General features: G+C 41.3%; 1 protein-coding gene across 1 annotated transcript in view; it reads right to left on the bottom strand.

The window, feature by feature from the left end:
• Positions 1-9,979, bottom strand: part of LOC141739827 (dynein axonemal assembly factor 11-like) — a 57,981-nt gene extending 48,002 nt beyond the window's left edge. The window contains exons 1-5 of the mRNA XM_074577857.1: positions 9,658-9,979; positions 8,003-8,093; positions 6,369-6,426; positions 4,724-4,936; positions 2,612-2,781 (exon numbers count right to left, since the gene is read on the bottom strand). Coding sequence (XP_074433958.1) covers positions 2,612-2,781; positions 4,724-4,936; positions 6,369-6,426; positions 8,003-8,042 — 481 coding nt within the window. The 5' untranslated portion in view covers positions 8,043-8,093; positions 9,658-9,979. The remainder of the gene's footprint in view (positions 1-2,611; positions 2,782-4,723; positions 4,937-6,368; positions 6,427-8,002; positions 8,094-9,657) is intronic.
• Positions 9,980-13,181: the final 3,202 nt, after the last annotated feature.

Consider the following 13,181-nt stretch of genomic DNA (forward strand, 5'->3'; position numbering starts at 1 on the left):
GGCCAAGTCATATCAGTTCTGTAGTCCCTGGAAGGTGGTGATGGGGCTAGCGTCATAGTTAGCTGGTTTTGTTTTTTCCAGTTAAAAGTAAAGACTCAATTTTGTAGCCTGGGAGGAGGCTTCAGTGCAAGGTTTGAACACACACCTCTGGATTCATGTAAAGTTACTGCCCTTGGTCTGTCTCTGGATCTTCACGTTGTGACATACTGGTTTATGGTTATGGTTTATCTTCCTTTTCTGCTAACAGATAGGTGTTACAACACTTATAGTGCATTATGAAAAGGTGGTTTTACAAAAGAAATGGAAAGTTTCTATGAATACAAATCAGTAACAGGAAAAGTCAAATCCTCCATCAGTAACTTCAGATCATGCCTTCTATTTTTTGACATGAAAACAACAAAAGGAATCCCTCCTTCCTCTTCTTAATGTAAAATTTCTCAATTCCTCTACTCATCACATGACACTGGAGCCACTTACCAAAACTTAGTTGTTTTGAAAGATGTGTCAAGACTGAAGAAAGATGACACAGCGGCATCTTGGGACAAAATAACTGTGAAATGTAAATGTAAAATCCTGTAACTCATTGAAGGTTACATTCTGTCCCCATATGCCCACATATTACTCTTATTTAGCATCAATAAGAGCTGTGGATGTACATCCAAGGATGGATTTTCGTCCTCAGATGTGACTTAATAAAATATTGTGTGTTGAATATAAAGGAAGTCTGTACTTACAAACTAAGATCATCAGCAACAAAGTGGCAGACAATCCTCCCAGAAAATATCTGAGAACATAACAATACCCATAAAGGTTAGAAAAAAGACCAAGGGATGCATATTGGGTTAATAGAGGTGAAGCCTGGGTGGGAGAAGGAGAGAAGGTTCTTGCAGATGAACCCTCCATACTCTGGTAGGTGAACTACAATTTGAAACTTTAAATTACTTAAACTGTTGAGGATAACCTCTTAGAAATAAATACCTCAATATTCCCAGACTGAGAGAAACACCCACATTGGTCACTTAGAAAGGCAGCGATTCATCTGATTCTTCTCAGCCTTTCAAAACCTCTGTCCAATCACACTTGACAAAGTAGTCATCATATCTGCGTGCATATTTCTTATTGTTGTGCTTATCTATATAGCTCAGATATTTAGATATTTGCCTGCACTGACTACCATGTGAAAATATATTTTCAGAGTAATATATATCTAACTTTGCAAATGTGACCCTTAATTTAGGTTTTATTCACCAGTTGAAATGGACTAAGCAACATTATCAGAAACAACAAATAAAAGAAATAAAAATTACCTTGTACATATTGAAATGATTAAACACGTCATCAGTGCAACCATCTGAGAAAGGACATTTTGCACTATCCTGGATTCTAAAACAAAAATCAGGAAAATAATTTTCATGAGTTTTCAGGAAAGTAAATATATGACAAGAGATGTTTGCAAAGACTTGTGAGGCCAGTCCTTTCAGTTCCTTTTTAAGAGAATTCGCCCAGAGCGATTCAAAGCGGAAACCTAATTTTCATGCTCTGGGTGTCTCTCAAGAGTCTTTTTTCCCCACGACCATAGAGACACTGTGCCCTCCACGCTCTCAGAAAACAAGCCTTTCTCAATAATGGCCTGTTTCAGTTCTTGTCCCCATGCCCTTTCCTCCATTTTCCTCTTCACTCCACTTTTTTTCTTTTTCCATTTATCCCTGAAAATAGGAGAGGAAAAGATGCGAGCAGGGAGGAGTAAACAAGTAGATATCAATTTTAAGATTTTGTTATTTTCAATCAGTTATTTAAAATATATGTTTCAGGAAATGAATTCTATTCTGCAAGGGGGCATATCAATATTTTTAATGTGAGTATTCTCAGTTCACTCTAAAAACGAGGCATATCAGAATAAGAATGTGACATACCTGCATTCCTCAAAGTCTCTTCATTGTCATTTGTCATAAATGGAGAGCAGGATTTTGAAGACCAAATTGATTTTTCAGGCTGGATATACTCATCATGTTTGGTGAGAGAGGCTCCATTAGCTGCTGGAGTTTGTCTTTGTGGCACATGGCTGTCATATTCAGAAGAAATGTCTGAATCACCTACAAAAAAAGTGCATATGTAACTGAGATTGCACAAAAGAATCGCTTTGAGGCTTTGTGTTAATGAATTTTGTGGGGGAGAAAAAATAATTACTTAATCACAGGGAGGTTTCCAAATTGTTAGGAGTAGGGAATTGGCAGGTTCAACGTATGCAGGAGGAAATATGCGGAGTAAAGACAAAGCTACATAGAGTGTAACACAATGAAATCATTAAAACAGCCAGGTGAAAGCAGAGAGTGACGCCTATTAATGACACCAGCATAAACATCACTGGTGATGACTTTGGATTCAAATTCAGTCTAAAGCCTTTTTGGCACAAAGGTCTTTGTGGGCTCATACTTTTTTAATGCCAGGAGCTCCATTCACCACTTACTTAAAATTCTGTTGTTCATCTATCCTTTACCTGCACTTCTTGGCCAACAACCCCTGCAAAACCTATAGAAAGAGATAGCCAACTCCCACTAAATATAGACTGTAGTGTTGTAGCTCGATTACTTGGTACCTGGTCAGAGCTTACCAATATCGCTCTGACTGCTTTCGAGTTTACTGCGTCCATCAAGCCAAGGATCATCTATGTGGGAGGGATCCATATTGCTGAGAACGGTGCGGTTGACCCATGAACTGCAGGCATCAAGATTGAACAAGCTGTCCAGAGAGCGACGGATTTTCTTCCTTCGCCTGAATATGCTAGAAAGAAAAGATACGTTGTCAAGGAAGCCTTCTGATTGACACACCAGAAGGCTGTGCTGCTATACAGCAAAACCTGGACAGGCTGGAGAGGTGGGCGGAGAGAAACCTTATGGAATTCAACAAGGGCAAGTGTAGGGTGCTGCACCTGGGGAGGAATAACCCCAGGCACCAGTACAGGTTGGGGGCTGACCTGCTGGAGAGCAGCTCAGCTGAAAGAGACCTGGGAGTCCTGGTGGACAACAGGATGCCCATGAGCCAGCAATGTGCCCTTGTGGCCCAGAAGGCCAATGGCCTCCTGGGGTGCATCAAGAAGAGTGTGGCCAGCAGGTGGAGGGAGGTCATCCTCCCCCTCTACTCTGCCTTGGTGAGGCCGCACCTGGAGTGCTGTGTCCAGTTCTGGGCTCCCCGGTTCAAGAAGGACAGGGAACTGCTGGAGAGGGTGCAGCAAAGGGCTACCAAGATGATTAGGGGATTGGAACATCTGTCTTATGAAGAAAGGCTGAGGGATTTGGGTCTCTTCAGTCTGGAAAAAAGACGGCTGAGGGGGGATCTTATCAATGCTTATAAATACTTAAAGGGTGGGTGTCAGGAGGATGGGGCCAGGCTCTTTTCAGTGTTGCCCAGTGACAGGACAAGAGGTAATGGGCACAAACTTGAGCCTAGGAAGTTCCACCTAAATGTGAGGAGGAACTTCTTTACCCTGAGGGTGTCAGAGCACTGGAACAGGCTGCCCAGAGAGGTGGTGGAGTCTCCATCTCTGGAGATATTCAAAGTCTGCCTGGATGTGATCCTGTGCAGCCTGCTCTGGGTGACCCTGCTCTGGCAGGGGGGTTGGACTAGATGATCTCCAGAGGTCCCTTCCAACCCCTATCATTCTGTGATTCTGTGAATAGAGTTAATTTTTCTCTTTGAGCAGAGACAGAGCTCTAAAGCTTGCAGGACTGACATGAAACAACGAGGTTCTGGGTGTTGTTCCTCGCTCTGTTCTTCACACTGGGTATGTCACCAAAAATGACTGCTGCACGTTGCAATATCAGGGAATGTATTAGCAGCATGGCGATATATCACACTGCTGTTATACTGGATATCGTGATACCAAATGATACGGAAGTTATTGGGCTCTGATATTGCTCTGAGTGGTCTCATGCTACCTACGAGTTTCACCCTACCATGTCCCATTCCGTGCAGCCTGACTCCACTGTACTTCAACTTTTTTGAACTACATTTTATATACTTTCCTAAACTGATGTTTTTCTGAAATCAAGAGAGATCTTTTCCCTGAGTAAGCATTTCAGGACTAGACCTTTTTATTTTTATACATAAAGGAGCATATATATGTACACACACTAATTTTCTTATTGCTAATTATGGTAACACCCCATTGGCAAAATGAGGTGTAGCTCTCCTTTTTCTTTATTGGTCACAACTCCAATTACAGCAACAACTGTGTACTGAAGAGTTTTTGGGTAGTAAGATTAGACATGACTGAAAATTAAGTTATTTCAATCACTGCATTCTCTAAACCAAATCAATTGAGATGAAGGCTGAGGGGAGACCTTCTCGCTCTCTACAACTACCTGACAGGAGGGTGTAGAGAGGTGGGGGTTGGTCTCTTCTCCCAAGTAACAGGCGATAGGACAAGAGGAAACAGACTCAAGTTGTGCCAGGGGAGGTTTAGACTGGATATTAGGAAAAATTTTTACACTGAAAGGGTTATTAAGCATGGGAACAGGCTGCCCAGGGAAGTGGTTGAGGCACCATCCCTGGAGGTATTTAAAAGACGGGTAGACATAGTGCTTAAAGATATGGTTTAGTGATGGCTTTTGTCAGGGTTAGCTTGATCTTTTGCCAAGCAAAAGGCAGACAGACACACAGATACCTTCAGAGAAGTCCGGAGATGTGGAGACAACTGAGTAAAATCTGCATATAGTTCACTTACCGAACTAAATTCTCTTTATACGTAACACTTGTCTGGCATGGTGTCAATGTTATGTTGCCTTCTTCATCAGACAGAAAACTGTCTTCTGTCAAAATGTAATAACCATTAGAAAGCAGGCGAGGGCTGCGGCGACATGTGGAAAGGGAGCTGGGCAGAGGATTTGTGGAACAACACTCATAGGCAGGGTCGTAGTCCAAAAAGGCACAAGCATAACTGAAAAGGAGAATTGAAACCCTCTAATTTAGTGAACGTCTAGACAGTGCAAACCCATGATTTAATAATAATGAATTTACATTACCAGCTGATGGGGGCTGGTAATGACATGGATTTAAAATATGGGAATAATGATGTTACTTCTGGACCTAGGGGATTTCGGCTAGCTCGAGTGTGCCTGCATCACACTTTCCAGAGCTTCACATGGCAGGAGGGCTCCATGCCAGGTGGAGCATTTATTTCACGAACGTATGGAGCCAGCTTGAATTGAGAAGTGGATGGTGTATTTCTGTGGCGGTGCTCTTGGCCAAGGAATCCTGCCAGATCTACACCTACCTGGAGCCATCAGAGGAATTCCAGTATTTTACTTCTCTGAGTTATTCTGCATGGCGTGAGCCTGAGTGCCCCTGAACCAGGCAGGATTTATTTGCTTTTTATAACCTAGCCATACTTAATGAAGATTCAAGGATACCTGACTTTCAATTCTCACAAATCCTAGGATATCATACAACTAGAATAACATGGGATAAAGTCTACATGTGGTGATAACTTCATTCAGCACTGAAATATCATTGACTTTGAGATGAAAGGTAGCACAGAAAAATATACAATGTGTTATTTAAAACAGAAGTGAGCAGTGACAGAGGTGAAAGAATCTAAATGTTGTAGACAGACCTTATCACCATGTTCCAGTATTTAAAGGGTGGCTATAAAGATGGAAACTCCCTTTTTACAAGGAGTCACATGGAAAAGATGTGGAAGGGGGATGGGTACATGTTACTCCTGGGAAGATTCCGGTTGGGCACAAGAGGAAAATTTTTCACAGTGAGAACAATCAGCCATTGGAATAATCTCCCTAGGGAAGAGGTGGATTCCCCATCATTGGACACTTTTAAGATTCAGCTGGACAGGGTGCTGGGCCATCTTGTCTAGACCCTGCTTTTGCCAAGAAGGGTTGGACCAGCTGATCCTTGAGGTCCCTTCCAACCTGGTACTCTATGATTCTATGGTAGCATTTTAGGATTCTATGATACTTAGCTCAAGTAAAATTGGATTTATGGTTAGTCTTTTCTCCTCAACACCTTTGAGTTCCAAGTGGCCATGCAGTGACATCCATGGACAGAGAGGAAGACACTGGATTGATTCAGTATCTGACATGGGTTTCAGCAGCAGGTTTAACTATCCCATACGGCCTGTCACAGAGGGACACCATAAATTCAGTGGAGGGAAAAGCAGTTGGAACAGAGATACTCCAAAACCTTGTAACTGCAAAGCCAGTGCTTCCAATCTCCACAGCAGTACTTCTGAACTTCCACTTAGAGCAGTAATTGAATTAATATCCGCACTACGGTTCTAAGTGGCCCAAAAGGGATTTTACAAAATCTCCAACAAAATACAAATAAAATGAAACAAGTATAATTTTCCTCAGTACCTTGGAAAAATACGTTGTGAGAAGCTGCATCCATGTTCTCCATTAAACGCTGTTGAACCTGCAGAGGCAAAAGCCAAATGAGGAGTCATTACCATATCCACTGACAGCTCAAACAGTTGACCGGTCTTCACTGCCAGCTACCTTGTGCGTATCAAAAAGATCATAAAAGAAGCTAAAAAAGAAAAGGAAATTAAGAGAGAGATTAAAGGAGATAAAACAGATGAAAGAACGGGGGAAAGACATAGCGTTTATATGAAACTTATCTCAACCAGGACAACACAGGATCAGAGCCGGTCATAATCAGCTACTCGTACTCTACACAGCTTACAACCTTGAGAGAAATATTTATGGACACAAATGTAATAGCTGCAGTAATTTTAATGGTGTTTTCCCAGAAATGTGCTTCATGCCAAAAATAGTACATGTGCTGGCAGCAGATACAGAGTAGAATGGAAGGGCCACCATTACCATTACAATATATTTTTCGGATTAAAATTGCAGACATAGCACAAGAGGCATAGGGATAGTGTCAGTGACAAAGATTTGACAATAATATGGTGGCAGGAGAGTAAGGAAATAGAATTTGTCTGGATTACCATGGCTCAAGTCTGCAAAGGGCTGCCAGGCGTTCAGCATCTGACAGAATCAATCTTACAAAATATGAGCAATGGCTACCCATAGGGAGGATTTATATCTGTTATTACATGGAAAGATAAAAGATATGATCTTTCCCTAGATTACCTTGCCTCTCCTGTATCTTTAGAGCATCATGCTTACAACAGCGCTAGTAAATGCCCATCATTCACCTCCAAGAGGAGACAGGTCTAAGAGAATATTCTAAGAGAATATTCTTTTTTTTTAATGTTCAATTATGAGCTGAAGAAAAGAAATGACATGAAGGTCGATGTTTCAACTTTGGTAATCTTGTGTATCCTCATTTGGAGCTCAGTTGTCAGTCACAGCCTGGACGTGAAGCCTGCCTGAGCCTTGGGACCAGGCAGGGTCACCGAAGAAGAGAAGTAAACCTGCCAGAGTATTTTTTACGAATCAGTCCTATTAGCCTACTCCTATACATATCGCTTCTCCTACGCTTGATAAAGAAAAAAAAGAAAATCACTTTACATGAGAAAATTATGCTTCAGCACTTGCAAAAACAACTTGAGGAGGAGACAACTGGAAGAAACTTGGTGGAGGTATAAAGAGATCAAGAGATCATTCTCTTGGTGGAGGTATAAAGAGATATAAATAAAGAGATATAAATGGTGGAGGTATAAAGAGATCATTCGGTAAGAATGTCACAGAGCAAATTGTAGAAAAAGTGAGTGTATTTCATAGAATGCTGTATTTCATAGACTGACATGTTGTAGACATTTATTTTTTCGTATACAATTAGGTCCTGCAATAATTTATCTTATTTTGGGCAAAACTTTTAATAGTGCAAAAATACTATGCTCAAGACCAAGAAATTCATCCATACTCTAAAAGTAAATACAGGAAGAACTCGACAGGTGGTTTGTAGATCTGGATATAAAATAAAACCTGCAAAATCTCAAATCTTATCAGTCAAACAAGATCCCCTCCACAACAGATTTTTTTTTTAAATCAAAATCCCAGACGAATGTGCACAAATTTACTTGCTCCTGGTGTCGATGCAACACGTGGTATTCCATACATCTTGCAAAGGATTGTTTCATACACCTTGGGGTAACAGGCAATGTAGATTATCTGTAAAAGAGTTTAAAAAGGAACAGAAGTATGTTTTCTTTTGTCTTTTTTGCAAATGAGGATATATAAGATCAATATATGTCATATTATAATATATTCTCTCTTAGACAAAAGTGATTGATTCAAGGGCAGATTTGTTTGAAAAGGGATGCAGACCTATACCTCAGCATCAGTTATAGCGACTACAACTCTTTAATAATCTGAGCGAAGCTTTCCAGCAACTGAAACCCTTAACACAGTTGTATGGCATGTGATTTTCTCAGTTATGATAATACAAAGTAGCAACCACTAAAAAAGATTAACATTTAAGAACAGTAGCTTACATATGGGTAGTGCTTTCATTCGAAAGTGTTGACACCTTCTGATCAAAGCGGCAGAACAAACCACAGCCCTTCCGTTACTAATCTGAATTGTCTCATAAATTTGCAAGGTACGTCTCTGCAGGACGCTTGTTTATCTGCCACCCTCAGTGGAAGTAAAATTTAAGGTAAAATAGAGTATATACATATATTTATAAAAGAAAGCGAGAGATACACGTATGCAAATATATTACTGGGGAGGCGATGGCTTTCTCTCTTTTGAAGAACAGTTAATAAGCAGTTGTAATTTGCTTTCAAACGTTTTTAAGTAATTATAATATCAAGCTTCTGTAAACAGTCATAGAACAGGCAATCCAACAGGATTTTTTTGCTGCCCTCAGTGACAAAAATTTTTGTCTCATGCGTTAATGAAGAGGGTTCCTGAAAATCATGATTGAATCAATGCTGGAGAAAGCACAGAAACATCATGTTGTAGACAATGCTGCACAGTGTTCTGCTTTCATTTAATATTCAATCCCATTTCTGGGCTATTAACAGCGTGAGAAGCTATAGTAACAATATAAGCAAGCCAAAACAAAGCATCTCAACCACCACTGTACAATGAAGCAGTAGTATTGTATCTGTAATCCCCAGAATGAGCATCAATGCAGAACCTTTAAACTATGTCATGAGAAAAGGCCAACAGCTTTAGGAAATCTCACTAAAAGTGGATCTGAGGTGAACGCGGCAATATTTTATGCGAAGAATTCAAACAAAAGCTTAAGGCAACAACCCCTGCTTGAATTTCAAAACACTCAAAAGCCCATGTCGTAATATTAAAAAAAAGGTCACTGTCCAAACCAGTTATATTTAATCACCTTTCCCTCCAAAAATCAAATTAATCTTTAAGCCAATGATGCCCCTCACTTGGTAGCCAGCAACCCCTCGTCCATCTTTACATTCTGAATATTTACATTAGTAGGTACCAAATATAGTGCTAATTATTAAAACAGCTGAAGCCCAGGCAACCAGCTCTATTCTGCTGTACCTACCAAACACAAGTGTCTACAAAGATAGTTTTATTTGTTCACACACATCAGTCATTTTTGAAGAGCAGTCTAGTCTTTTCTTCCTGCAGATCACGATAACAACACTCACAAAAATACAAAACTTCCTGAAGAGCAGCATAGAAATGAATCCAAAGCTTAGTTATTCCTCAGCTGCCAAATGTATTAAGAGATAAGTATGTGTAAAATCTTCCAAACCTGGAAAATCCATTTCTATTAACACATGGATGCAAAAACGTTGCTCATCATCAACAGGGGAGCCTCGGAGACGTGAAGTGGAGGGTGCTCCTTCTGCGGCTGGCTGGCAGAGATCAGCCCTGGGGCTTGGGAACGGCAGGTCGGTGAAGTCCCCTGTTTCCTTTTGAAAGCAGCCCGTGCAATCAGCGGCACGGCGGAGAATGAGGTCATGCTTCCTGTCAAGTAGCCTCACAGCAGAAACACTCGTTTTGAAGAGCAAAGCGAAGATTAAGATTAGCCCAGTGAACGCTCTCGCGGGCCGTTGCGAAAGAGAAGATACACTATAAATAACGGTTCGCTCCAATTATGAGATGGGGATCAAAGACAGAACCTGTTCTCATGAAGAAAACCAACAACAGATTTTTGTTTCGGATTTATTTTTCTACCTCATTCACAAAACTTTAAAGTAGTATCTCCAAATCGCTCCATTTGTTGAAATACTTGTGAGCCTGACAAGCTTTGATGTATGAAAATTATCCAGCTACCAAAAAATCTGTATACAGTAACAAGGCATTTTGCAAAAGCACTGTTATACAGAAGATGCACTTGGTGAGAGTTGAGAGTTGTTTAAGTTTCACAGTCAAAACCATTATTGCAAATATATACCGTGCAATGTTAAGATAAATTCCTTTGAAAGGAGAAAGGAATAAAGTAGACATATTCATTGTTCCACTCTATATGTTTCATACTATGTAAGGTATCTATTCATCATACCTTAAAGTATACAAAAATAAAGTCAAATCCACGTAAGAGAAATGGAGCCTGAATAAAATGTCCCGGCGCTCAAGATGATTTGGCAGTAGAACTATCACACACAGAAGTAATATAAATCAGCCGCTCGACACTGAAGAATTATACAACCTCAGCAGGCAAAACTTCATCTCCAGACAAATAGATGAGATACGCTAGTAGGTATCTGTCCTGGTGTCTATATGTACCGCTGCCAAAAAGAAAGCATAAACCTCATAAAGTGTGGTTGATTTGATTTAACGATATTTTGTTTCCCTGGAGAAGGAAAAATACTTCCACTGATAACAAAGGAATGTAACATTCTCACCTCACAGAAAAGGAAACAAAAATAGGAATTAGGCAATTAGGATGTTACAAAAGAGCTTCTGTTTGGGAGCTACACCAAAATGAACATTTTAAAGTCCTTTTGCTCAAACACAAAAACACAGGGCCATGTTCATTCTTTGCATCACTTCTTTTAATTTAGTGGAATTATGCCAGGGAGGAAATTTAGTCCAACACTATTTCCATGGATGCATGGGCTTCATCACAGCAGGATTTCCCAGGCCACCCTGTCTCTCTACAGGCAATGGACATAAATTCCCAATAGTCTTTAAAACTAGGTCACCCACTGAAGAATTTCTACACATACATTAATTTACTTCTTGGGAGTATTTTTCATTTCTTTTTGTATTCTTCTCAATGGGAAGCAGTTAATTCTGAACTTGGGCTGCTTTTTGGAAGGACGCTGGCCTTTCACGTTTGTCTATATAGTTAAAACATACTGCGTCTATATCATATTTAGACTTAGAGGTGTTTTCTTTTTTAATCACTAATGTTCATATCTGAAACTCACTGTTCCACAAGCTTCTGATGCATAAACTTTGTGCATTAGTGAATATTTTATAGGTAGGTGCTAGCCTAAACCTCTGTTTATACACAGACACAAAGGTTTATATACAGCTTGTTTTTGTTACCTGTTGCTCCTCAAACTTCCTGCCCCACCCCAAGCCCCACCTCAACCATCACATTTCAAGTTCTAAGAAATTAACCCCCCAACAAGCTTGTTGCGCAGCAGTTTTATGCCCGTTGCATACATTGCAGGCTCAACCCGCAAAAGGAAGGAAATGAGAAATCACAATACTAAATACCGTGTATCTTTCTGCTCTCCTCCCAGGCTTGCTCTGCTTGTGACAACACGACAAATAAAGGAGAAAACATATTGTGCTGGGTCTGGCAGTCCAAGAGAGGTGAGGCTGGGGCCTGAAGGTCCCACTCTTGTAGTAAAATTGATATTAACTAGAAAAATGAAATGTAACCTGTAATCGAAGCAACCAAGGGAACCTGTTGCTGCTGTTAAAGGTCCTTTATACGGCCCCAACCCTATTTGATCATTTATAGAGAGATAGTAACTAGACATGATTTATCTAAGATGAAATTAAGGAACTAACTACTAGACAATGTAGCTTTGTCGATAAGCAGGATATTCCTGTCAGAGAGTGATGAACTGTAGGCCTGGTCAGCAAACCGAGAAAACCACCTGGAACTGCCACGATTAGAAAAGAGGTAGGTAAAAGGTAATTTCAGCACGGGGAGATCGTGACCACCGACTCATTGACCACCTACGCAAATGATACCCCCTACTCCAAAGAGAACAATGGAAGATGAAAAAACAGAGTCTGCGCACTAATTTACGCAGAAAGTGAAGAAATCTCGACCAGTCATTAAGAAAATAACAATGAATATGTATTAATTGTATGAATATGTAATAAAAAGTGTATGAAAAGGGAAATTTTTGAAACTGAGGCATGCTTCCGTTTTGGGATGAGCACCCTATTTCTGGGCATTAATGGAATACACTTGGAAATACCTCTGCTCTGTGTGTTACTGGCTTGCACACCGGGTAAAGAACCCAGATTTAGGCCACCACCACCAGCATGGAGGCTGAAGATGTATACCTGGTAGGCACAGACAGCAAAGACAGACACACGGAGCACTCACATGAACACACACACACCAATGGCCTCATCCTGCTCCCCTCTCTGGCTGAGCAGGATGGAGGTCCACTAGTGAGAATACACACACACACACATATATATATATATCTGCACAAGCTGGATCCCTCCAGAAGCTGGGCTCAGACACTCAGTCCGTCCAGTAGTTGCCCCGAGTTCCCAGTCTCCCCAGCTGCTGGCATCTGGACATATGAGCCCTCAGGGTCACAGCCCCACTCCATTTGCTGGTACAGACCATCACACACTCACATCTAGATGGTCGGGCTCCCCCGGTCCTCCACAGCCCATTCCGTATGCCATTACCCTTAGAGACACCCCTGGCCATAATGTGTCCCATGCCCCCAGGCAGCAACCCTCCTCAGTCCCAAAGGTTCTCTGGTGTTGACCCATCTGGGTGGGCTTCATGCCTGGACACAGGGGCTGAGGCTCCTCTGGGCCAGCCCTGGGAGAGGCCCAGACAGAATGTCCCTTCTTCTGAGCCCTTAATTTGGGTTCCCCCCTGCCTTTGTGCCCGGGTGCTCCTCTGGGCTGGTGCAAACAGGGAATTTCATGGGCTGATGGCCCTTGGGATGGGCCTGAGAGCCTTTGGGGCAGGCTATTATTTGGGGTCCCCCTCCTGCCATTGTCTCTCTGTGCTCCTTTGCGGGTGTGCAGATGAGCTTTTAGCACATATTACACCATAAGTCTGCCATCTCAGCAACCCACTGCAACTCAATCACAGAATCACAGAATGGTAGGGGT

This window comes from Larus michahellis, chromosome 2 (genome assembly GCF_964199755.1).
Source record: "Larus michahellis chromosome 2, bLarMic1.1, whole genome shotgun sequence".
Lineage (NCBI taxonomy): Eukaryota > Metazoa > Chordata > Aves > Charadriiformes > Laridae > Larus > Larus michahellis.